Source organism: Sturnus vulgaris, chromosome Z (assembly GCF_052056855.1).
Source record: "Sturnus vulgaris isolate bStuVul1 chromosome Z, bStuVul1.hap1, whole genome shotgun sequence".
In the NCBI taxonomy this organism is placed as follows: domain Eukaryota; kingdom Metazoa; phylum Chordata; class Aves; order Passeriformes; family Sturnidae; genus Sturnus; species Sturnus vulgaris.
In genome coordinates this window covers 38,901,618-38,929,302 of record NC_142283.1, presented here as the reverse complement: position 1 = coordinate 38,929,302, position 27,685 = coordinate 38,901,618, and the positions used below count along the sequence as shown (strand labels likewise).

The window sequence follows — 27,685 nt, the reverse complement described above, 5'->3', positions numbered from 1 at the left end:
CACACATCAAAGGGAACTTGTTCCATTCCAGATGCTTAAACCACCTTTAAGTTACATAGTAAACTGGAATCTATTCCTTGACATTACCTAGAAAGCACTGTCCTTTTCAGAATATACATTATTAAAATTTTAAGATTATATTTGCAACTTTAAACTTGGCTGTCATTTTGTCGACATATTTACTTATCCTTCTAATAATTTTATTTTTATTACTTTAGATGGTTTAATGTCTCTTTAACATAATGTTTAAAAGTTATTAAAAAAACCCAGTCATCTAAAAGAATCAGGTTAATTTTCTACTACAGTAACTATACTTCTTCAATGTCTTTAGACTGTGAAGTCTGACTGCAGATTAACAGGTAATCAACGAAAGGACAGTAAAGCATGATGAAAGCAAGATCATAGACTCCAGAGAAGAGTCTGGATTGGAAGATTAAAGACCATCCTCTACCCCCCAAGTTCCAACCCCCTTCCCAACTCCTCCCACCACATCACACTGCCCCAAGTCCCTGCCAGGGATGTGGCACCAGTAACCTCCCTATGAAACTTGTTCCAGTGCCTCACTATCCTCACAATAAATAATTTCTTCCTAGAATCCAATCAAATTCAACTTTCTTTCAGTTAAAAGCCATTCCCCCTTGTTCTACCACTACTTGCCCTTGCAAAAAGTCCCCTTCCAACCTCGGTAGGCGCTCTTGTCTGTGATACCAACTTTAGTTTCTCAGCAAAACATCAGAACTTAACATTAACATATTAACTCTATCCTTATCTATTAACTCTTATCCTATCAGCTGCCCAGCTGAGTAACTTCCAATACTTTAGCTGTTACTTGGATCAAGTGCTTATTACCAGCCTGCACAGATGAAAATAAAGTTAATCATTGAAACGTCAGAGTGAGTCCAGATCTATGACATGGATAAGGGAAAAAAATTCTGCTGTACAGGACAGAGGAAGAGAGACTGAAATAGTCGGTTTGTTCACCCATAAGAAAGGAGACATCTCCTTGTGGCCTTAAAGGTCTTCTACTACTTATACATGAGGGAACAGAGACAGACAGCCTTGAAGGTGCACACTGGCAGTTTGAGAAGCCTCAGCCAGAAGTTACAACATAGAAAACACCAAATAAACATATAAATACAATAAACAGTTATGTAGGTGGTCAAACACTGGACCAAATATTCAGTGAATTTGAATGTCCATCCTTTGGGAACCCCAGAACACAATTGGTCCTGACCCTGCAAAAGTCAAAAGTCAAGCTGGCTCTGCTTTGAGCAGCTGCATTGCACCAGATGGCATCCAGAGGTGTCTTGTCATCTAGATTACAAGCCTCTAGCTTCAGATGGTGATGAAGAGCAAACTGCAACTGACTTTCCTGTATATTCTCCCCAGTAACCAAAAATGATAATAACATCAAACAGAAGTGATACAAGGACTCACCACAGTACAAACTTTCTGGAAACTTCTAATAGCTTCTTATAAAAATCAAATCCCAAAGTCTTGATAAGAACATGCCATGAACTGTATCATGTTGAGCTTTCTTTCCGTTCACTTACTAACCTTCCCCAACAAGAACACAGGAAATACTTGAAGGATCATCTGGCATGTAGCTCTCTAGAGGATGTTGCCAGGATTATAATATCCAGCCCCTCCTGCTCAGCCAAATTAATATCTCTGTACCCCCCCAGATACAACACAAACAAAAGCTTTGAATGCGCTTAAGAACACTGGGTATTGAAACAGTTCTAATAAGACTTCCTAGAGCTAGCTGACTAATATAAAGAGGTTTGTTACGTCCTGTGTGACCACGTGTCTGAACACATTTGCATCTTGATGGAGAAACATGTGTTGCATAAGGTACAATATATGCCAGCCTTCTGTACTCCTTTGTACACTCTGCATAATCTTCTACATCAGAATGATATGCACATACCAAATTCCATGGCAGAAAACTAAAAGAACAAAAAAATTAACTGAAATATTACCTCCAAACAGGTAATAGCCACTGTCAGATACAGCATCCTCACACTCACCAAAACCAATCCCTTATTAAGTCTAATGCTTTCTCTAGAGCAGTGAAAACATCTACTGCACCAAAGGTAATACCCCTAAAGTCACTGCCATATGTTCTCACAAGCCTGCACATTGTGATTCACCTTTTAGCTATGACAATAAATCAGGGCCCACATGGTATTTTCAAAAAATCTCTTTACGCAACTCATTGTAACTCCCTTACTGGAAGACAATGGACTTTCATGAGTTATGGCACCATTTATTTTTTAGCAGTAGGATTAATGAATGGAAGATCTAGTACTTTTGCTGCAGGCAAAAACAAAGCCACAATATTTAATAGCAATATCCTCGGGAATCAGCAAACATATACACAGTGAATTCAAGAGTTTTTAAACACCTCTGTATCTTCTTAGAAACTTGGCGTTAGTTTGCCCAGATAGCAGCAGCTTCTTGTTGGTGTTTATATACATACATGTATATGTACATATACATATATATGCAACAAAATACCTAAATATTTTCCTGGTTTTCTAAGTACTGTACTACTTACTTCTCAGAGTAGTTTTATCAAAATGAACTTGCTCTAAATGTAGATACTTTTTTTTTTTTTTGTACAAATCCCTTTTTAAGGGAAGCAATCTCATTACATCTTTGTGTGTCTCAGTCTATGAGACACATTTCTGACAGCTGACCTTTCAGGAGATCTTCCCATTGGCATTTCCTTGCTAAGTTATTTGTCACCTGAGTGACCTCAGCGTTGTCTTGGGGCTGTCCCTGCTGCTCCCAATGCATACTGATCAGTTACATCCTCGGCATGAGTACTGTCACATGGTCTTGGATACCCTGATTTGCAGTAGGGGAGAAGAATTTGTAAGCATGAAATTACAAATTTCCTTCAGTGGCCATCCAATTTCGTGCTCCTATGAAGACTTCTGCAAAGGTCCAGAATTTGAATATCAGTCTGTTCATCCAGTTCATTTTAGGCTAATTATTTTGTAAAAAATGCATCCCAAAACACATTATAATGTGACAGTCTGTCTTCGCCTGGGTCTGAGACATCAAAGCAAAAAGGAGTTAGAACCTACACAAGGGAAGCAGGAACAGCCTCCTATGCTCTTCCCATACTATGAAGAATAGTCACACATTTGAAAGGAGATCCCACTAGTGGATGTAGAAATGGTGACACTATGCACAAAATTATAAAAAGACAAGACAATAAGCAGCCAAGACAATTTAGCAAGGTATGGTGCAGTAGGTATTTTAGAGACGCTTACACATCCAGCCCACACACAGCATGGCTATAAGCATCTCTGGAAGAGCAGTCTACCAGTAAGTCTTAAGGAATGTTCAAATCAGCAGCTGTGCTTAGACTTAAATTAGCTTCCTACTCAGCTTTTGACATATTCAGAATAGTAACTGACACAGAGCAGCAACACAAAAGCCTATGCTTGACGTGTGGCAAATATCCCCAAACGACAGAAGGGAAGACGTTCAGGAACTAATTAACAAGTTCCAAGAGAAGCATGGCAGCAAAGGAAGAGCAACACGGTGTGCTACTGAAAATCTGTAGGTTCAAAAGACAGACAGTAAAGACAAAAAGCCATTTTGCAAGAAAACTAGTCAAGCATTGTAAGCCTACATATTTTACTACAACAAGAAACATGAAAAGGAAGCCCTTTCAAGAAGTGTCCTGCTTTCCTTGGCAAAACAAAACTGCCTTGTCCAGCGCCCATCAAAAGGAAAACACCAGTTCCAAACATGTACAGACCCTTTTGCATATTCTTGCTGAGGCACGCCACAATTCCACAGGTCTTAAGTGTAAACAATCATTACTATTTCAATTTCATCAAGTAAGGAAGTACCCCATATTCCTAACTTATTTGTCCCATTCTACTCCTCTAAATTCACTGCTGTTGAAAAGATGTATTCAAGTGCAGTAGCAGACAGCTTCTAACTGTTCCACTAACTGCACTACAGAAATTTTGTGAAGTCAGGTACATTCACTAGTCATAATTTACTACTAGACTCATTAGTAGTATCAACAACATCACATCATAATTTATAGAGGTAGTGTTGGCTGTTCATAACATTAAGGAGAACCTTCCTAATTACTAATCCATTTCTGTGGCAAGCCTATCCTCCCTTATCTTGCAGGTTTTCTGCACCAAGTAACCCATGATAAATTTATTCCTGAAAAAGCAGATTTTATATTATCATCTATGTCTCCTACTTGCATAGTTTTTGATACCATTACATACAATTCCTTCAGCCTAATACTGGCAATTCTGAAACTGGAAACACTGTAGAAATCCAGGAAATATACAATGTGGTTTTCTCAGTATGTCAGATCTAGTGATCTTGCCAGAATAAAACCAAATATTGGAGCTTCTTATGACAGGAAGAAGAGGAAAGCATAGTTCTTTGACAGCAGAACAGGAAACTTTGGCATTGCAACACTGAGCACCGTGAAGATTCCTCCAGGTTCATGTGTTATTGGCAACTTCAGGACAACTGCTTCCCAATTCTGCAAGGGTAGTCAGCTTCTACCAAAACCAAGATACATCCAACATTAGCTTTTGGCCACAGATTTACAGTGACTGGAAGCTGAAGTCAGAATGAAGAGTAGGAAGAACAATAAACAGAGCAAAATCACTTTTTCTGAAGAGCTGCAGGCTGGGAATTACTAGACTGGCTGCATAATAACTGCAAATTATTTTTAGTAAATATTTTTCATTTTATTCTGCAGCAAATGCAACCATCTAAAAAGACAGGACAGAACTCTATATTCCTATAAACTAGAGCTATGAATACAGAAGTGAATAGCAATTTTTGGTACGAAGATACACATTATTCCTAAATTAAAGAAAAACACCAACAACTAAGCTAAAATATTACCATCACCACTCTGTGTTTCATAACCTGAAACAGGTCAGGTAGCCTTTAGTAACACACAGGTTTTCAGTGGACTATGGCACCTACGCCAATAAAAAAAAAAGTTTTGAACCACTGTCTTGGTAGCATGGCAAACCTCAACCATATCCAATTATTTCAAGTTCCCTATGCCACACTGTCATCAGGCTGTACTACCCAGAAACATGCTTCCATGATCAAGGCACAGAATTTGAAATAATTTAATTTTCTTCCCAGATTTCCTGCATGGTTTCTATGTCTTAACTTTGCTCCACTATCTCACCAATGAGATAGCATCTTTGAACAGATTAGAGTAGGTACCTACAACTGCTGTCATGTACAGATATTGAAATGTGCTTCTCAACTGTGGTAAAGTTTCAGATTGTGGAGAGATGTATACTACATCAAAATAATTTAGGACAAGAAGTAACCCTGGTTTTCTCTATAATATCATTACAGACAACTTAAAACATAATTTCTTAAGCTTTGAAGTTAATTTTAGTGCATACTGAAATGGCAAATACATTCTGAATACAATTTAGGAATCCAATATTTGTCAAAACTCAAGGGAAAACCTTCTTCACTAAGAACACTACAAAGGTGGTTTTTTTCCAGCTCCAAAGCTAAAAAAAACCAAAAAAACCCCCAGGATTCAGCATTATCAATGACACTCAACACACCCTCTTAGGGATTACTACATAAAAATATTGAGAAAATGGAATCTTTCTGTCCTTCCCAATTGTTTCCTATCAAGGTTTACTTTCAGAAGACTCTTCTGTGTTCAGAAATTGTGTAGTTACAGTTCGTTTTCTTTTTAAGAAACAAAACCACATAAACTTGCATAAAACCACAATACAAAACTTAGATGTGGCTGTTTATCTGGGATAACAGTAAAAGCACAAACCATACCACAGTCAGTGCATCTGACAGCATTTCTTGTCTTCGGCATTATAAAAATAAGTGTCTGCTATGTTTGGTCATAAAAAATAATTTGTCAGTAATACTCACCCCTGCAATGCCTGCAGAGCCAACATTGCTAAGAACATAAGCTGAATTCTATTCCTTCTTGGGCATGACCAAATTATTTACTGAATTCCAGTGAGCTGAAGCAGAGGGATTGTTCCTCAAGAGGGAAAGCTTACTGTACCAGTGTGGGAAAAAGATTCAGCTTGACTCTGACACAGAGGGAGCTTTTAGAGCTGGCAACTGGAAGTCTGAAAGTGAATCCTAGTAAGAGCCAACCACTTAAGGTACAATTTAGTGATTAACAAAGAACTCTAGGGTAAAACAGGTTTTTGAGCTGTCTCAGAGCATCCTTCAAAGGAAAGCTTTGCTGGTCTTTTTTGACAAAAGTTACAAACACACCAATACCAAATAAAATCTCACTCCCTTTATCATTTTTTATTTTTTTTTAACTGGCAAAGAATGTGAGCTGACTAATTCTGGAGCACTAAATTACATAAATTATTATGCAATGTGAGGTACTGTAGGGTACCTGGTCACTTTTCCTATCATAGAAAGACAGAACCGACTGGTGAAAGCTCTTTTGTTTTCTCTGACTAAAGAGAGTGAACAGTATTTATAGTGGTGTCTAGTTTAGAGGCATTGAGAAATTGATAAAGATATTGCAAAACAGTATTTTGTTGATATGAAACATACTACTAGTATACAAAGAAAATAATTTTACTGTCTTGGGGGAATGATCAAGACAACCTCACGTTTGTAAGGTGTTACAGCATATGTTTTGCAGCACTTATGTCACCTGAATATTGGTCCCTTCAGAAACTCTTCTTGTTTTATAATCTCATTAGATACAAATGTTTACAATGAACATCTAGTAAGTAAAAACAAACAAAAAACCAACTCCCCAAAACAAACAAACCCCCCACCAAACCAAAACCAATGCAATCCAGAATTAGTTTTGCCTCAACACCCAAGATGAGCTGCCTTCAAAGAAAATCATGATGCTTATACACATGCCCCATAAAAACTACTAATAAGCCTCCAGGAGTACCTTGGCAGTCAGCAGGATCCCAGGGAAGCACCAAGGAAAACACTTGGGAAGTTTGGTTTTTCTGTAATTCAACAGTTTATCCCAAAATACACAAAAAAAGAACACAAAGCAAACAAAAAACCCCACCATCTAACCAACAACAAGAAGAAAACCCCAACAACAGAAAAAGCAAAAAACCCACCACCAACAACAAAAAACTCCACCCAAAAACCCTCAATATGTACAAAATACCCAACCAACCAAAACAGACAAAAACAAACAAACAAAAAACCTAAACACCAAAATCCCACCCACCATGCAACAAATATTTTCACAAATCAGAAAAAACGTGGAAGAACCTGAAGTTTACAGCCTGCAGAAATCCCCACAGCGCTCAGCTCTTTAACCACTAAATCAGCTAAAACACACCTATCTTCATGCCTCAGTTTTTTGTAAGGTTTTAAGCTAGGTGTGTATGTGTGAAAAGGTGTAAACTTCCTCTTTATTGTTTTCTGTGTGTAGGAACAGTAATCTCCTTTAATAATGAAATGCTGGCATTTTATTCCTGAATTTAAAAGAGCATCTGAATCTCAGTGATGTGAGATGCATGGCACATGTGTTGTTTCTTTAGGGGTAGAACCATGCAAAGAGGCCTCAACTGCATCACTTTTAGTTTTCCAGCAATCAATTTAATCCGTGCTTCAATCATGAACATATATTTTAAAGGTTTTAAAATAGATTTTTAAAGCAATAATTAAGTATCTCACACACAAATCTCATTTCTTTATTCCCTGAAGCATAAACATTGCAGCTTTTTTCCTTCTTCCTCCAATTTTCATTTTCTTTGCATTATGAACCCAAAAGTAATTTCATTTTCAAAGTTTAGTTCTGATGTCGAAAAGAGAAAACATTTGATATTCTTCCATGGAGAGTAAAAGGCCTGTAAGCTCTTCTGCCTGCTACTCTGTGCATCAGCATGCCTATTCTTGTGCTGGCATTTTTCCACTATTCTCAAGTTCAGCAATGCCAAGCTGCTGCCACAAACACAAGCAATCCAGGACACTGCATACATGCACGTGCACATACGTGCATGTGCGTTTACATATCCCAGCAGATTTCTTTGGAACTGTGCCTGGCAGGATTTATTCTCCCATTTTAACAGTAATCCATTATTTGACCACCATCCGAGAGCCTAGGAATTAAATGGGGTTTTAGTAACTGCAGTACAACATGATCAACTTAAAGCAATATTTGTTCCAAACAGAGTTAAATAGGACATGTCCTATATAGATTTTACTCTACTCTTTCAAGAAACCTACTTGAAGTGGATTTCAGCCTGTAAGCCACCTACATTTAGAATAGATATAATAAAATTTTCTTCCATAAGTACTACATTCAGCGGATATAGAGCTCCAATTTCCAGTTGAACATAGGCGTATGTGCTTTCTTTAGGCATTTTAATCCCCAAAAGCATCAACTTTTTAGTTCACAAAAATCAAAAAAAGTACCTCAAAAGGTAAGTTAAGTTTTACACAAATACCTATAATGAGGTGAAGATTAATAACTACATTTTATGCAACTGCCTTCTTAAAACTGACTGTAGTATCACCTTTAAAATTCTATCATTCTGGTGTAATTGCCAATTGCCATAGATTCATTAATCCTGTTGGAAGTATTTTCCTCCATTTTATTCAAATTAGATTCATTTTTCACTACACTATCCTGTACGTCCTAATTTTTCTGTTTGTTCCTAATTTAAGGTCGCAGGCTCTGAAGCCACTGATGGACCACCATGCAGCTCTCCAAATAACCTGCCTGATATCTTCTAGCTGTAAAACAAGAATTGCAATGTTGAACCTTCAAATGCATCAAGCCTGAACTGCAAGAAAATAGAACTCAGCATCAGTGACAGAACTGGAGGTTTTCAGCAAAGGCAAGACTTGAACCTACTTGGAGTTGTCTGAGAACAAAAGAATGCTAAATTTCCAGAGCATTTACGTACATTCAGCAGTCATTACAACCTGACCATGGGAAACGTTTTTACTTTTTGAGTACAATACTTTCAAAGATCACAATTTTTTTTAACAAACTTGACATTACACCATATCCCACTCAGAGAGGTGGACGTAAGCCAGGGGGAAATGCAGACACTGATAAGCAACAAACAATAACATTTCCTCCTATATGCACTGTGATGAGATGAGCTCTGTACATCTGGTCCAGAGCTGGAAAACCACAGCTGGCTGGACAGTAGAACATGAAATGGCACACTATGTCAGCAAAGAAAGTCTGGTCCAGGCAAACTGAAAAAGACAATTCACAATTTGGTCTCAATTTCTCAATCTCTGGAGATAAGGCAGCCACATAACAACTTGAAACCATCTTGTGCGGATTAGAAAGACATAAATCATAATGTAGTCCTGCCAAAGATAAGGCAAAATTGAAACAATCTGATTTGAGAGCATCCCAGTACCAAAACTTTTGAGCTATGAAGCAGGTAGTCTTTTACAATACACTATCAACCATCAAGGGTGGTTATGTTCACCCCGAACAAGTTATACTGTAAGCCAGAGAAAAGCAATTATTAAGACCCTGTCTATGCTAAAGATAACATATTATAAACCCAGTATTTTCTAAGCTTGAAGGAGCTGAACTTACATCAGTATGAGAGATAATGAAGTTTAAACTGTATTTAAAAATTCCACATGAGCCTTATCCCTTTTGATCTCAAGCACTTTCAGAGCATGACATATTAACAAATCATTCAGTGTTACACATTCATTTGAGAGAATAAACACGAAGAGATGGTATCTTTCCTTGACTACAGTTAACTACAGCTCTCTTGAGGATACATCCAAGTAACTGAAAAAACTAAAATAATTTGACAAAAAATACCCAGTGGTATTCAGAGAGTCATCACTTCCCTGAATCTGCATCTGAGTCAGTTGACAGCTTAAGCTTTTCTGCCCTGCCTCCACTCTTCTATTCTCCTCACTCTGGAGAATATCCTCCTGTGGCAGGATATTAACCCAGAATTACAGAAGTCAGCATTTTAGAGTGATCAGCTAAGCCACTTTGAAGAAAAAAGCAAGAAACTAATTGCAAGTGATTACCTATTAAAGTCTGTGGCTTAATGGATACCTTATAAATTCAGGATCTTTGAGAATAGTGAAGAATAACAATATTGTAAGTAAATGGGAACTTTGGTATCAGTCATATCTCACGCATAAGTGTCATGACAGGAACTGCAAAACCAGAGGTTTAAGGAACAGTCTGAAAAAGGAAAACTTTTAGCACTGTGAAATACTAATGTTGGGAATTGAGAATGTAAGTACAGGCAAAGACCTTTAAAACAGCAATTTAAAAATACGTATTTTTTGAGTTGCTTATAGGTCTTAAGAATTATCACCCACAGAATATCTGAGATCCATTCCAGAAAAGCCACAATAAAAATACAGTAAGATATCAGCAGAGGAAGCTTCTAGTCTCAATACTCCCTTTCATATCAAAAGCAATTAAAGCCAAAAGGCTGAACGCTTAGCTTCAGGGCAACGACTGACTTTTCTCTTCACTAACACAAAGCATACTTCCAAATGGTGTCAGTGAAAGTGCACATCTCTCAGGCTACGTCCAGATTACCCCTGCCTCTAGCTGTTGGCAAGTAGAAATGCCCCTAAATCTTCACGTTTCACCATCTCCCCTGCTCTGACATAAAAAGCAGAATGGGATAAAACAGTGAAACAGACAAGCATTAGAACTAAGGCACACCAAAAATACCACAGCTTTATAGCTTCAAATTCCATTAGAAAAATCACAGAAAAGTTACAAAAAATTGTGCTGGGAAGCATTTCCAGTGCAGTCTCCAACAGTGCTTGCAAAACTATCAACTTTTACTAGGCAGCATCAACTTCTTGTGGAAGTTCCCTTTGTCAGTGACTCATACCAGGGTTTTGCTCTTGAAAATGTCTTCCCACTGAAAAAATTGGTGATTTAAGAGAAACAAGAAACAAGAAATTCAAGGGCTCTAGCATTAGTGTCCAGATCAACAAATAGCACAATCTACTTCATGCCCATGTTTAAGTGGAAAGCCCGAGCTCTGTGGAGACTGCAGATATTTAAAAGCATATTACATTCTTATTCAAGTATGTTGATAATGGCAAGACACATTCTCATCAACAGAAAGCTGGCATAATTCTTGATTCCAACCTCCTCCAAAGAGCTATTTCCATGTCATCTACTAGTATTCTATTGAGTAAATAGCATCAATGCAGCTAATTAAGGGCTAAAAATTTCACAGCCATAATAAAAGCCGTAATTTTCATCCAGGTATTTATACATAAACATATAATGTTTTCTTGGTTTTCTTCGTAAACATTTTAATACTTGAACATCACAAAAAGTATTTTAAGATGTGTGGTGGCTAATTTAAGGGCAAAAGAAAAACCTAGAGCAGCTCTATCAGGTTGAAAGCCATACAAGAAGATCAGGTTTTATAAATAAAAGCCAAGCATTTTGCTGCTTATTTGATTCTGCTCCTTTGATAAGGTATTATCTCAAGCTACTTCTAACAACAGCACTGAATAGGAAAAAAAAAGAATTTCAAGCATGTAAACTGGCAGCTCAAAACATAACTCAGTAGGGTAACTGTGAAATCTGAGGGCTTGCTAAGGTTGTCATCTTATACATAAGTCTTTCATAGGCTTACCGAATGCTGTGGACTGATTAAGTTTAATGAAAATGAGAGCCTGAGTTTTGGATATTTTAAGCCAGAAGCTGCACTTGCACATAACTGTTGTATTGAGCACAGAACCTGACCCAGTACTTCTTCAAGCAGCAAGGTGTGCCCGCTGGGGAGAGATCTATTTTGCAGTTGTAAGGCACAATGAATGCTTAATTCTCCTTTTTAAGAGTGGCACATATGTACTGTTAGATGTATCCTCAGCTGTATCCATGACTCCTTCTCCAGGAGGGAAGCTAGGGCTGACAATATCCATCTGTGGATAATTTCCTTAAGTAAACCAAGGTTAAGATCATTTGTATTTTCTGAAGCATCCAGCATTCAGTTACACAGCAGTATATGCAGGGTTTTTCCTGCCTCTCTTTTAAGACTGGCTCCAAATACCTACCTGCTGATCCTTTTTCATATACCGGAAGTTATACTAAAAAAACTTCACTTTCCAAACCACTTTAAACATTTATGGCACAGCATGCCATGAAACTCTAACAGCCCCTTGAAAAAACACAAAATGGAAATCATCTAAACAAGAGACAAGCAACAGATTAACTAGGGAAGGAAGCCTGAAGCCAGAAGTGAGAAAGCATAGTTTATTCTTTTGTAGCAGAGCCATAATTTTACTGCAAGGTCAAAACAAACTGGAAAACTCAGCTGTACTGAGCTTTGGCCCAAATCAGGTGGAAGTGCACCAGATCATGACCAAAGGCTTCTCAGACCAAAAATTAACTTTGCAAGTTAAAAATGGACAGACCAGGAAGAAAGCAGTATAGGAAAATAACAGATTCCTGGTGTAGGCAACAAGCTTAGCCTAAGAAAGAAACCATGGACATTTTCTATGAAAACCTGCAAGCTTTCCAAACTTCTGTTATCAAGCAATGCATCTGGCAGTGGGAATTTGGCAGCGTTTAGTGAAACATAGCAGTGGATGAGATGATAGCACAGAGGAAGCATGAGAAAAATTACTGCACTGGGAAACGTAAAATCAGCTTACAGAACCTATTAAGGGTATCAGTGGGAGGTGTAAGAGAACTGGTGCAATCACAGAAAGTGCTACTTTTCCCAAAACAAAGTTCAGATCATAAGAAACTGAATTCAGGTTACTTAAGCCACCAAGAAAATTTGGGACATAGCTATTAATAGATTAGTATCTCCTCTTTGGTATCATGAAAACGGATATGAAAGCAACTAGTAGTCTGAAGTTCATTGTGGTGAAATATATTCTGAATAAAAAAAAATTAGAGGGTGATACAAGAACACTATCCTTTGGCTTCTGTTTGGATTCTACTATGTAAGAACCTCAGGCTCTTAAGAAGCCATCATGAGGAACATGCTTTGTTCAGCAGCATCCCTAATTAGTTTTGTTGCTTCGAATACCTGTTTTCTTCATTTTATCACTCTATTTCAGAGCAGCTTAGAGACCCAGCTTCCAAAGTGTGCCTTCCGTGACGCGGGTACTGACGCTTTGGATACACCAAGTGAAATATTTAGCAACCAAAGTAACATGTAGGAGTGAGAGTAGAACACTGCTTTCCAAAACAGCTGTTTTATTTCACAGCAGCAGGGTGCATCCAGTTAGCATTGACAAAAGACTAAAAGCTGTGCCAAGATACATTTCACTAAAAGATGATGGTATTAATTGAACACTGTCTTTGATTTAAGGAACCTCAAAGAACACTAATATATAACTGCAACATTGTTACTGTTCTGCTCTGGGGTATGCTATTAGAAAAGTAAAGGCAGTGAAATTCATAAAGTAATCTGTTCTTATTGTTCTTCCATAAAACTGACAGAAAGGACTTGTGTATGTACAGTTCTCATGTTAAATGCACTATAGCTGAAAAGAATAGAGATGCTGTATTTGACCATTTCAAATATAGTATGCTAGAATTTTGCCAGCAGAAAGCAGAGACAATTCTGGCATCCTTGATTTCAGGAGAGAAGGAAACTACTTAGCTCACTGAATGCTAAAAATATCACAGAAATATGCAAATATTAAGACTTCCTTTTTATTTCCCCCTCTAGCAAAGAGGGCTAACATTTATGTCACTATCCATGACATTAAAGGTGCCTCAGATATCAGCATCTTCCAAAGATAATGAGAAAAAAATAATTTCAGAGAATGCCCCTGGCAGAAGGAGGGGACCTAGGAGACACAGGGGAGAATGGAAGCAGGTTACTCCTGCTTGTGCTGGCATGAAAGTTCCCTCCCAGGCTGCCTCACCTTCCCAGGCACCCTTACACAACGGGCATGAGGCCCTGGAACAGGATGGACAGACAACTGATGATGCAGACATCGTTTTCCTGCTGTGCTGATCCTCCTTTCTCTGCTGAACCCAAGGAATGCAAGAGGATGCGTCAGGGAAAGTGTGGCCTGGATATAGGAGAAGATTCTTGACCAGAGGGTGGTTGGGCACTGGAACAGGCTCCCCAGGGAAGTGGCACAGCACCAGCCTGGCAGAGCTCAAGAAGTTCAAGAAGAACGCTCCTGAGTACACAGAGTGAAATTTTGGGGCTGTCCTGCACAGGGCCAGGAGTTGGACTCCATGATCATTTTGGGTCACTTCTGACTCATGATATTCTATAATAAATACAAGCTTAAAAACAGAAGAAACGTTTTAAGCATTCATCAGAACGAGTAGCAAATTAACTTCCTGCTTTCAAGGTCTGTTTTGAGAGGCTACTGGTTGTTGGAATTGCTACAAGACCGTATTAGTCCTTCCACAGAAGAAGGCCACTCAACATGTAATGGCTGAAAGTGAAATGGCTGGGACACTGAGGAAGGCCATGAAAATGCTGAGATGCAGGAGTTAAGATGAAAGAAGACACATGAAAGGAATGAGACTGGGCAGATTAGGCATTTCTCCTTAGAAACTGGACTCAACTGACAAGGTGAATGCACAGCAGGGGACAGACACGTAACTTTTATCCAAGTTTGTGTGTTTCACTTAGTTTATGATACAAGGGGGAAATATGTAACAGTATTTTGGGACTAAAAACTAGCATGTTTTTCAGAATGTAAGTCTCTCAAACATGCAGAGACAGGGAAAACTGCTTCCTTATCACTTGTCTCATTTATCAGTTTGCCTCTGACTTACAGTACATGCTTTGCTATTTGTCAGAAATGGAAAACATTCCTATACTTACTCAGAGGCATTAAGTGTCTGATTAAACACTCCACTTAGTGCAACCAAGCATGGCAGAACAATGGCTGTACAATACAACACAGCAAAATGAGATGAATAACTGCAGGGAAAGGACAACTAAGTGCCTTTCATCAAGCATGCCAGGAATAGGGCACACATCTGGTTTTTTTCTGAGACATATCCTGAAGAATTTTGGCACTTTGTAACAAGCAAGTCTCCTACAACACTTGAAAGGCACATTTCAGAAATCAGGTTAGTGCTAAACAACAAACGATTAGTATCTTAAATACAATTATGGTTTTAATTATCAAGCCAATGCACACCACATCAGCAGAAACATAGTGGGCTGGTTCCTTTTCCCCTGCTTTCCACATACTGTCTCCACCTGCTTCATGAGGCATTACCTACAGACTGCTGTATTAACATACATGGATTTCCTGGGCAGTAGCTTAAACAGATCATAGAACTTGAGTCAAGATTTTGTAAGGACTCAGCCTTGGGATTCTCAAAAAAACCCCAGAATATGCCATTTTTCTATCTGAAATATTTTGAACTGTCACATCTTATTCAAATACATGTTCAAAAACCGAGACAAATAACTTTTGCTCTATATGGGCACAGCTAGCATTTTAAAGGATTGCATGGCATTCAAGCAGGAGAGGCCGATCACAGATTCCCATGCTGGTATCTCAGAGTTCATCTCCCACAACACTGCTTGACTAAGATTGACATAAAGTTGCACTCATTAGTTCAAAATGTTAATGGTCACACTCTAGCATTTGCATACCATCACTCTGGCATTCGGGCTTTGTGTAACGACAATGCCTAGTGTGAGGCACTTTTTTTCCAGTCCTTTGGTTTCCCTAAAGCCACACATTAGCAGCTGAGCACAGTAACGTGAGGTTTCTTTATTCACTCTGAGTTTCTCTTGGCTACTGTAATACTACCAGTAGTAAATGTTTTTTTGGTTTCTTTTTTTAATATTTGTAAAACTACTGTATGGCCACTGTCATTTCTATATATTCATTTAGCTTGATCTGGATATCACACCATACAATGATCCTTCTCACAGTCCTAACCACATTCCTAGTTAGTTCCATCTTCATGCAGGCAGAATTTCTTCCAACAGCACCGGACTCAGAAACATGCTCTAAAGCTACTTAAAAATAAATTAAAACAAGGAATATTTCTGTATTTTCAGTTTTCCTAGCATATACTTTGAAATTTTCTTTTATCTATCTATTTGTTATGTACTTTTTCACACAACAGCCACTTTAAATTCTATTAAAAATCAAAAGATTTATAATATGAGTGCAATCCTTCACTCTTCTACGATTTAATCTAAAAACTAACTGAACAGTTAAAGATGAAATCCTCATTTAAATTAAAGTGGTGGAGGACTGGATTTCACTTTGGACTTTTTAATGTAATCATTTCCTTCTACCGTCATTGTCTAGCCAAACCCAAAGGCAGGCCTTAAGTCATAGAGAGGTGAGGATATTTACACATTTCCACTAAAAGGTTATTTACTCTAGAATGACAGTTTACATCCTCATCACCCTTTTCCCTTCCCCTCCTTTTCTATTCCAAGAAATATAGGCTCTTTGCAAAGACTTTGGATAGATTTGATCTCAAGGACATGAAAGTGACAGCACTTTAGAACAGACCTCTTTTGATCCCCATCAAAGTTGATATCAGTTAATTGCTTAATTCTCACCAAGCTTGGCTAAACAGCTATAATTTACAAAAAAATAAACTAGCAAGAAAACTAAAAAATGTGAAAAATTTACTTAATTATATAAAAACTAAGCAGTGCCAATATTCATACTTACAGGCTGAGGCTGTTCTGCAATACAGCAGTTGAAACACAACCAGAATTCACTCATTGTTTACAGTCTGAAGTGGGAACACGGATGAAAAGCAGGACCTTTGTAAGTCTGCAGGTAGTAAGTTCTTCGAACAGGTTTATTTTTAATGGCTCCAACGTTAAAAATATTCTTTTCTGTTGAGCTCTTCTCCAAAGACAAGTCAGTCCCAGGACAAAGAACTTGAAGGCAAAAAGTTATTTTAGAGTCTTCTTCCAGAAGGTTGGTCCCAGCACCAGAGAAATATTACATATGCTTCTTTGGTCCCTAGCGTTACGTGAACCTGAAAACAGAAGTACATTAATCAAAAAGAGAGAATATAAAGAATCTCAAGGTCCAAGCCAGCCATCTACACCACTGACTTCTTGGTAATACTTGGTACTTCAAAGACTGAAGAGACATTAGCAAACAAGTCATGTGCTTTTTTCTACAGTGACTACCAAAAACAGCATATACCATAAATCCATGTAAGACTCACATTCCAGCTTTGGTTAGATGAAGTGACACCAAGAACTGGTGCCCAATCTTTTGGCAGTCATCTCAGTTTGTTTCTAACTTTCAAATGTCATTTCAGAAAGTGGTAATTGCCCATACACCCCTTTATGCTTCTTGGGGAATAGCACCTGTTAACACATCATATTTCTCGATGGAAAAGCTACCCAGTCCATTCACAGTGTGAGATTTAAATGGTATTTAACCTCAACTCTGCTACACGATTGTCAATCAAAGGTATACTCTTCTAAATGTCAAGGAAACAAATACAAATTTGCAAAATGGCGGAACCTGCTCAACATCATGTATTTTCCTTCCACCCTCTTCTACCCTATGATTCATTTACAGTTGACTTCAAAATAGGGTATTAGTTGTAGGCTTTGAAACTGTTTCCTTAAACCTCTAAAACTCCTCAAGTGGAACAAATGAGGCTTCAGATTCCAGCCATTCCTTTGCTCAAATAATGTTTGTTGGTAAACCTCCATTCTGGTTTCTTTCAGTAGGGGTGCAATAAAAATTCCTGTGAGACTTCACTTATCTTGCCGCATATCATAAACTTTACTTGCAGAGAAAGTGAGATAATGAGTATTCAAAAGTTTTTATAGGCATACTCAATAAATATTTATATGACTGCATCTTCACTCACACAGATGTTTGCACAACTATTTCCATGCAATTCCTCACAGTATGCAGTGGTTTGGAGGCTACATGCAATGCATGAAACTATGTATAAGTATGTACTCATGTTCTGTGGCAGAGCAGCTCCACTTTGCTACCACCTTCATTAGTTGTCCACACGCCAAGCACACGAGCAAAGATATCCCCCTCATTTACTACATACATGCCAAGTCACTGCACTGTGTGGCCATAACTAGCCAGGTACTTTCCAGGAGCAAAATAAATGAGCAGAACCTTTCCCATACTATATCCAAAGCCTTTGGGAAGCTCTCACACTTCTTAGCTTTTTAGACACTAACTGAAACTCTTTGAGAAACAAATGCATGCTGCAGTAACATCTAAATAGCAAAACCCTAGTCAAAGTATTTGTACCTCCTAGCTTTGAAAAATCAATTGGTAATGTCAAAACCAGGTTTATCTGCCTGTTTCTGGTATTCCTTGCTTAGAGATCAGAATAGGAAGAGGAGGAATATGCTTTGCTAGGTTATCCTATTGCTAACACCATATAGAACAAAGCTATTTTATTAAACAAGATACCTTGAGGGCAAGAAAGAAACCTAAACAAGCAAACAATCCCCACGGTGCTGAAAATACTTCTGCATAACCTTTTGCTTGTTAGGCATTCAAAAAAAAAAAGGTCTTAGAACAGTGTTAACATGACATATTTTAACTACTTAAGAGATGTTTTTCCTGCTAAAAAGACCACCATCTAAATTCCATGAATGAATCAAGAAACTGCAATAAAACTTGGGATTCAACTACCAGTAGTGTGAAATCCAAGAATTAAAATAAAAGTAGTTAAGGAAGTTCTCACTCAAATTAGGTGGCTTCACACCCATTTTCTCAATTATTCTGGTGACTGAAAATTTCATTAACTTTAGCAAGAAGTAAGCAAGAACATAGCAAAGAAATTACAAAGAAAACCTTGACGGAAAAACACTCTGTTCTTTAAAGGCTCAGAATTTGCAAGCTGGACAATTCTTTTCTAAATTTGATTCAGTATGTTAGAAAATCAGAATTAAACACAGTTAACTTCTGTTAAGCATGTAACATTTGACAATTCTAGTGCAGTGTCTGTACACCTTACGTCTCCTTAAGACCTGGTTGATTTACTTCTGAGATAGAAATGTGAAGTTGTTCTGAAACATAGCCATGCACCCCCAATAGCTAGCTGTTCAGATTATGAGAAATTTAGAAATCAAATACTCAAAGTTAGCATTTTGAAGTTTGATATATTGTAAGCTGCTTGAGCAAGAAGTGGCTATCATGCAGTGGGCTTTTCTTGCTCTGCAAGTGCCCCAATATTTTGATTTGTGACTCCTAAAATTATGATACTTGTTGCTTCCTTACAATCTCTTTTTGACGAAGTCCAGAACTGACATAACAAATTCTTGTTCTCACAGAGGGCTAACTTAGATCTGCCTGTTACACCCAAGTACAGAAAACATACACTGAAAGGCAGGGAGATTCCTTTTGTTGATCTGCCTCTGTGTTTGCTCACTGATTGCTGGCACACTCCTCCAGCTCACTGCAGCTCGAGCACTGTGCTGAGCTGAAGCCCTGGGAACAAACCTGAAGGGCTCGTGTGGGTACCTGTGAACCTGGAAAGCCCTTCCTGTTTACAGAATACCCAAGGGTGCAGAAGTCTTGCCCTACACAGCCACTATCTGCAAGCACGCCTTGTGACCTCCGGAACAGTCAAAACTGACTCCCTGCCTTAGATCTAAAGTTTTTGAATGACAAAGCCAAGCTAAAGATTGTAAATAATTATCTCTGATTACACGTTTATTCTTAAAAAGGTATTTTCAGTTGTATAACCTGTGAAGTTCTACATTTGCCTTTAGTTTGGTGGTTCTGCAATCACTAACACTTTTTCAATCTGTTGACTTTTAATTAAAACATAGAGTTGACACATCAGTATGTCTGGAGAAGTCGGTCTGGAGAAAACTGACATTAACTGCACCTCTTAAAAGGCAAACAAATGCTTAATAGTATTTGTTAGAATTTCTGGAATTTCCTACGCCTTCCCAGTCTGTTAAACAAATTATTTTTACAGGAAGCAAGTTAATATAAATATCAGGTATAGATTTGTTGCACCAACATGGGAAAAAAGCAATTAAACTGAAAGTAAAAAGGCGTATTGGTGCTGTGATGTTAATGACAACACACTAGAACTTTTCTTACACTGAAAGTTGCTTGTTTAAAGAACAAGTAGAAACAGGAAAATTCTGCTGTACTTCTACAAATTATTGGTTATAAAGAAAGAAAAAAAAAAATCACAGTGGCCTACAGCTTCTAGTCAGGTAATTATATAATATCAGCCCACTAGCAATCTCATGGGGAATTATTCCTGCAAAGCTTGAACTGCACCCCAAGCCTAGTTGCAAATAATGAGGTCTCAAAATATACGCAGCATTTCACATCCAGCTCTCTGCTTTTTCATAGGATTAAGATTTGAATCACAGAACCATAGAATGGTCTGGGTTGAAATGGACTTCAGGGATCATCTTGTTCCAGCCTCTTTTCCATGGGAACACCTTCCACCAGTCCAGGTTTCTCAGGGCCCTATATCCAGCCTAGCCAGCCTAGCCTTGAACACTGTCAGGGGTGAGGCATTCACAACTTTTCTAGGCAACCTGTGCCAGTGTCCCACCACCCCGATGTGGCATCGTTTGCAGCACTGCTGCATTTGTCAGTGCAGACTTGCCAAATGAAGAGCACAACAGAGGTGGAAGAACACACTTCAGGGTAGCAGCTCTGCCACCCTTTGGTTTTGCTCTTTGCCGAGTTTATGGTGCTCACAGTGGCAGAACAATGTAGAGGTCACACTGAAAAGACAAGACAATTACTCTGTCTGAACCAGAAATTTATCAGAGTGATGAGTGGTGAAACACCAATTTGCCTTTCCCGTGTAAACTTTCTGAACTCTGAATGCAACTTACTTTAAAAATGAGTGGATGATTCACATTACAAAAACACACAGGATTATCAGGCTGAAATGCAACTTTGTTGCATCTTAAGGCTTATATACCTTAGTTATGATATCAATTTCATAACATTTACAGAAATTCTAAGTATGAAGAAATCAAGATTTTAAAGATGATACATTGTTTAAAATTTTAAATTAAATACCAATAATTTTTTTTACTCTAAGGTTTATTCTACAGTGGCTGGTCTAGTGCAAAACCAAAAACTACTGCTTATTGTTAAATATCATTCGCAAAGAGTAAGTGCAAGCACTGCATTAATGAACAGTGGGAAAAGCACATTTTGTTACAGTATTATCCATTTTTCTTACTAAAGCACTACTAGCTTTTCTGTGAGAAATACAGAGAGGAGGAAATAAGGAAAGGTAAACTAAGACATCAATTTCCCTTCTCAGCTTTTCACATTTATTGATATAGAGCAGGTCAGACAGCATTTACCTTAACTGATCCAAACAGGAATATGAACTATGCTGTGGAGAGTCAGTTAGAATGAAACTACTTATGAATTATAAACCTTGAGAACAGCCTGCTCTTTTTAAAAAGGCATCTACATAGTTCCTTTTAAGGGTGAACTTTCTATATCCTTTGACTCTATACTGTTCACTGTGGCTTTAAACAGGAAATGTGGTAACAACGCTCTTAGACAATCACTTGAAGCAAATAAAACCACAGGAAGAGAAAAAAAATTACAGGTGTTAGCATCTGAATTTAACTAGGCTTGCTCCAAAGCTCAGACTACTGTTAAAGAAGAACGGCGAAAAAAGGGGTTAAAAAAAAAAGCAAATCATGAAAAAAAAATCATACCATGTCATGGTATGTCACGACATAACATGATGTGGCATAACAAGGACATGTAGGCACAAAGTCACAACCAAGCCTACTACTACTATTTTAGTCTCAAGTACTTCACAAGAAAAAACTTTACAGTTTTTCTTACTATAGGAGATTCATCCCATGAAATACATGGGTATTTTGATTTGGTTTTTTTGCCTTAAAGGCTTTGAAAATCTATAATTTGTTTCAATCCTGAAAGCTGTAAGCAGAAAAATCATTTGAGGGTATTTTTAAGACTTCTTTCACGTTTTTCACTTTAAATTTCTATTATAGCCACACTAAATAAAGTCATGTAGCAACCAGGAATGAGGGGAGGAGAGGACTAAAGGTGTGTCCAAACCAAGAGGGAGGCTGTGCTTGTGCAAACTTACAGCTGTAGCAACTGGAAGACACTCTCCAGCCCTCAAAGGAAGTGAAAGGTGTTTATTCATTTGTCAGCCTCATTTTTTGAAATAAAACAATCTACAAGAAGCAAGAGGTTTTTAACAAAGACGACCTACAGAGAAAGTTGCCTCCATTCATGAATTTTGTATCAAAAACTTTATCTCGTGAGGGCAATGAACTCACAGAAGCACTCTTCCTCCATTCCCCACTACAAGAACAGACATTTCTACACACTTTGACACTGATTTTAATACCGCCATTACGTTTTGCACTTTCAAATCCTGAGAAACCTGAGCTGCAAATAACTCTTGCCACACAAAAGGCAACATTCACTATCAACATAGCCTGAATAAGGCTAAAATTCTTTTTTCATTCCCTCATAATCTTCCCATATTGATTCTGCCCTAGTGCCTCCCAAGAGCCTTAGGGTTTAGTTTCAAGACATTTAACAATCTTCTTCAAAGTCTGAGTTAGACTTTCTTGTTCATTTTTAAACCCTGAATGCATATGTCCTGACTCTGTAAAAAGGTTATTTTATTCATGTCTTTGTGATACAGTTTTGCACATTATTACTAAAGTGGTAAGACTACAGGGCTTCATTTTGGGATTATTGATCATTAGGAGTCAGTTCTTATTTTTTGCCCCTATTAATACTGAAATGGTTTTCATTAATACATTTCCTTAAGCAACTTAGAAATAGGCTGTACTTCAAATCAAGCTAAACACAAACTAATAGCCATAAACAATTACTATTATAAGAGCAATTTGCTTCTGAGTTACAGGTTTGAAAGACTTATGAAAACAGGAGAATAGGACGAAGGTACTATTTACAGCTTACGGGAGACAGATGGGATGACTTTTTAAATTGTTGTTGCTAATAGTACAGCGTCTAGCTTTTGGAACCATCACATCTTACACTGGAACACCTCCAGTTTTTGTGCTTTCAGTTTGTAGGAAGCCATCATGAGCTCTCCTGCAATAAATGTACCCACCTGGAATAATACATGGGAGGGCAGTAAAAGATATAGGAAGGAAGCCACAGAAAGTTTCTAAGGAGAAATACTAGATTTTCCTTACCAGGTTGCTGACGGCATGAGAGGGAGCTGTAAAGAAGGGGATAGCAGGAAAGCACACAATTCTGCCAAGGGAAGAAGAGCTGACCAAGTGTGACAGTAAACACATTTGCAAGTGCCAGCTGCGACCTTGAAGCAGAAAGCCTTCAAATATTTACTTTTTTTTTTTTTAAATACACTCCCATCTGCAACTGCCTGAGTTTTACCCTGTAGCTCTTCAGCTACTTTTATGTCACCTGAGGGATCCAGCCCTTGAAAGGTCCTTATTATTTTGTGCACAGAACCAACAAATGAGACAGTACCACCTAGTCACATTAAAATTCTTCATGTCCAGTTCCATTTCAAAGCTTCCTCCTGTCTTTAATTAATAACTATTTTATATATATATGGGTTCAATGCATCTTTCTGAAGCCAATTCATAGCTGAATGCTCCACGCTTATATGCTCATGGCAACTTACTTCTCCTGAAACCACAGCACTGAAGATCTAACAGTTCTGCACTATGAAAATACAGAAAGACTAACAGAAAACTAATAATCCAAATTTTTTTACTAAATAACAGGATGGCAAACCAAAGACTTAATGTGTCTATCCCACCCAAGACATAGTCTAGGCATATTTTGCCCTACCTCCAAAAGCAGTCAGCTAAGAACAAATGAGAAGCCTTAGAGAATTCACTCCTATGGTTTAGAAAATCTGATTTTATACTGATTTCCTATGATTTCCTATTTGCATTAAAAAAAAAAAAAAGCTGTTAGACAAAATTTTAATTGGTCAATAACATTTTCTTCTTATGTGGCAAATCCTATGGAAAGAAAAACAATGCCTTCCTCAGCTGGCGGCCCTGTTACTTGTAATAACAGGTAATACCAGTCAGGGAGGCCAAGTATGGTTCATGGCAAACCAGCAACAACGTGTACCATTTCTGTAGAGAATGGAAAGAAAGAAACCCCCAAACTAACTAATCTTCCTGAAAAATGCACAGTTATTACTTCTACACTAATGATGGGGAATCCTCAACACTGGCATCCAGGGAGACCATCCTTTTAAAACAGTGCAGCATTGGAGAGAATGGAAAAGTCTGTGATCATGACATACTACATGGCAGACCACACAAGCTACTGAAGAGACCCTCACCTGTTTTTAGTATGACAATTGATAAAAAGCATTACTCACAGCATTTATAGTGTACTTTTTCTCCCCAGGAAAATAACATATCAAAGTAATTTCCAGGGAAGGTCTGGGACAGAGGAAAGGAGTAAGCATGAAAAAGAGATGAAAAGGGTGATTAAAAGTGCAAGGGTTCACAGAGGCAAACTCTTAATATCACAGTAAGTGTTTCATGTCAAAGAGTATATCACTATAACACACCACAATTGCAGATTTTAACCAGCCATTGTAGAACAGCACTGCAACACAAGTCGGACATTGTACCTAAAGACCTTTTAATATCCTTCAGTAAATTATTATTGCCACTTCTGTTGTCCCAAATGCCTGGTGCACAGCACCAATTTCCACAATGAGACAAGGGATCTAAAGTTTTTTATTCTAGTTTGTGCAAAGTATGAGCTAGGTTGCAACCTAGAAAATGCTGATGATCCATGATCATCAAAACTTTACACCATTTACACATTTCAGCAAACAAAGAAATCATTGCAGTTCATTTGCTACAAGTTACACAGTTCTCTTTAATTAGTATTATACCTTCTATTGTTTAAATGATGCTCATGCTAAGTAATCCACATGCTCACACTTTCTCCTTTCTTTAATTGGTGGGCTGTGGGTCAGTGGTCTCTGTCTCCCTCTGCCAGAATTACTTTTTACCCAGCTGGAGCTGGTCTCAGCACAGTTGCTGTGTTTGCTTTATTAGTTTCTTCCTTATCTTAGAGTTGTGCCAAAAGTCCTTCTGGCACACAAATTCTGCTTTGTTTTTGTCCACTATCAGCAGTACATCCTTCTCCTCAAGCTTTGTCAACCTCCCCCTGGGTCTGATATCACAGAAGAATGTCAAAGCCTAAATCTTAACAAGGCAATTCTACTTACAAGCAATTTATCTAATACTGGGACATCACTTCTTCTCCTCCCACTCAAGTACTAAACAATTATGACACCAAGTGCAGCAAGCAAAAGCAGTCTCACATTTTGTGGGACTGGCTAAGTCAATTTCATTATGTTACCCCATGAAACTGCCCAGGATTCACATGTGGCCATCAGAAAAGCGAGATGAATTATCTCTCTTCAAGTCCTCCTTGGCATGTGACAATGCATGCTTCAAATGGGAAGAGTGCTTCAGCAGGAGGTCTCTGCTTTAACTTTCAGTTCCACGGCTTGCAAACAACAAAACAGAAGTTTTTGTTCAAAGTGCAAGAGAACTGTGTATTTTTAATCTGCTATCTTTTAAGACCTTACCAGCTATTAATATTTGTTCTCTAGCCCTTTTATAATTTCTCTATTTTAGCTCGTTTAGATGACCTGAACTCAGTGTATCCATCCACATGTAGCACAAGTGAGATGACTCAATGAAACTTAGAAGTTAAGACAAATCACATTTTCGAAGATACTTCAGGTCACTCTAGAGAAGAAGTGCAATTTAGGACTTTTGGAGTAGGTGCTCACAGAAGCTGTAGGCAGAGGCCTGTGAGTTCATTGTACCAATTCCCAAGAAGCAGTAGAGTCTCTTGTTACTGCCCAGTGTACTGTACTTTCAGCACCCACTTAAATGACCACTCTGCAGCTTAATACAGGTGACATCTCTTGGCTTCAACTTCTACCACTGTTACTGTTTGCTCGTTTGAAGAGCACTCACACAAGAACCACACATACACAAGTTTAAATTAGGCTCTGACTTAATCAGTGGTGTCAGTTTCTCCTGACTAGACACTTGAGAACACGATATTAAATACTGGGTTTATTTTACATGCAGTCCATCTTCAGACAGAAAATGGTGGAGAAATACCACTCAAGTTCAGCAGAAAAAACAGGATGTAACTGAGGCATATGGCAGAGCCAGAAAGCAAGGAAATTTTAGAACTTGTGAGAGGCGGCAAGTGCTAATTGGGCCTGTTTAGATTTCAGTCTAAAGATAAGCATGGGGAACGGCACCAGTAGACTCACAAAGCAAGTCTCATAAAGAAAGCTCTAGTCAGAAATCTGCATTCATGTGAAAATCCTTACCATTAGCTTTATGTGTGGTTTCAGACCAGATCATGTGGAGAAGAAGAAAATTGCTAAAATGCTTGGCTTTTTCCTATTCTCCATCAATAGCCTGAGATTAGCTAGCACATTAATGTGTAACACACAGCACAAAGTGATGCCTAGACAGGAGGGTCAGGTTTCATCATTTTCGAGCAGTATAGAGCAATAAATGATTTTTCCCCTGCCTCCAGACATTTCTTAATTCACTTAAGGGAAAGGAAAATCCAGACATACCTATAGCAACAAAGAAATCTGGTCCAAGTCCCATAATTTAAGTATGCCATAATGCATGTAAGAGTGTCCTAATTTTATAACACTTAAACAAGTGCAGAGAAAGAGATAAACAGAAATACAGCTCCTGAGAAGCACACACAGAGAGTTTCTATGCTTTCACAGCACAGAAAACCCCTTTCAGCCACTTCTACACACAAGAAACCTGCTCAATACCTCATGGCCTGCACATGCCCATACGAAGCCACACATAACACCTACAATTAGTAAATGCAGCAACCATAAATTGTTTCATTCCCATGGCTAAGGCTCTCATGTTATATCCAGCAAGTATGAAAACCACCAACCAGAAAGCCAACAAGCTTTTACCTCTAGAAACTTCAGCCAGCCAGCCTCTGCTAAGGAGAACAACTCCAAATTGAAAAAAAATTCTAGGGATAGCTGATTAAAAAAATTTCATATATTAGAGTTGCAGTTAGTATGAAATAATATTTTTCAGGTTAACATCAATTCTTGATTTTTGATGGAAGGACCACTAATTTTTCAAAAGAAAATGAAATTTAGAAAAAGGAGGAAAATCAGAAACTCTTCAGATTTTTCTACACCCACACTTGCTCGCACTAAGGCATTACACATGAACAGAACTACACTTCGTTACTACCAATAAGACTAGTACCAATACAGGGTTGTTTACCACTGAAAAAATACTGTAATTCCTAAAATATCTTCTTTTGTGACTATCTTCACATTTCAGCTTGATTCAGATAATGCACATTAATAATGCGCATTGAGTTACTGCCCTTTGCTTCTCCCTTTCCCAAACTGAAATTCACTGCAAATGATACTTAATATTGAGCTGCATTTGACTATTTACTTTAGTCTTTAAAATAGGTACTTGACCACAGAGAGTTCTTGCTGCTTACACTGATAAAAATGTTTATCTCCACAGAGTATGAAAAAAATGTAACTACAAATAAGTTCTTGAAAATCCTCACTGGCTTTCATTTTGTGATAGATAGATGCTTACTAATTTTTTGGCTGGAGATCAGGTTTGTTGTTTGGCAAGTCCGTGATGGATGAACTCATGCTGAGTGAAGAGTGCCTTGATTCAGACATCATCAACAAGAAGGTCTGAGTGAAGTCAGTCCTGCTGTG

The 27,685-nt window shown here is 38.0% G+C and overlaps 1 protein-coding gene across 3 annotated transcripts in view; it reads right to left on the bottom strand.

The window, feature by feature from the left end:
• Nucleotides 1-27,685, bottom strand: part of CDC42SE2 (CDC42 small effector 2) — an 80,760-nt gene that overhangs the window by 15,105 nt on the left and 37,970 nt on the right. For all 3 annotated transcript variants that reach the window (XM_014869186.2, XM_014869185.2, XM_088156420.1), the window contains exon 4: nt 16,624-16,939. In XM_014869186.2, coding sequence (XP_014724672.1) covers nt 16,624-16,677 — 54 coding nt within the window. In that variant the 5' untranslated portion in view covers nt 16,678-16,939. The remainder of the gene's footprint in view (nt 1-16,623; nt 16,940-27,685) is intronic.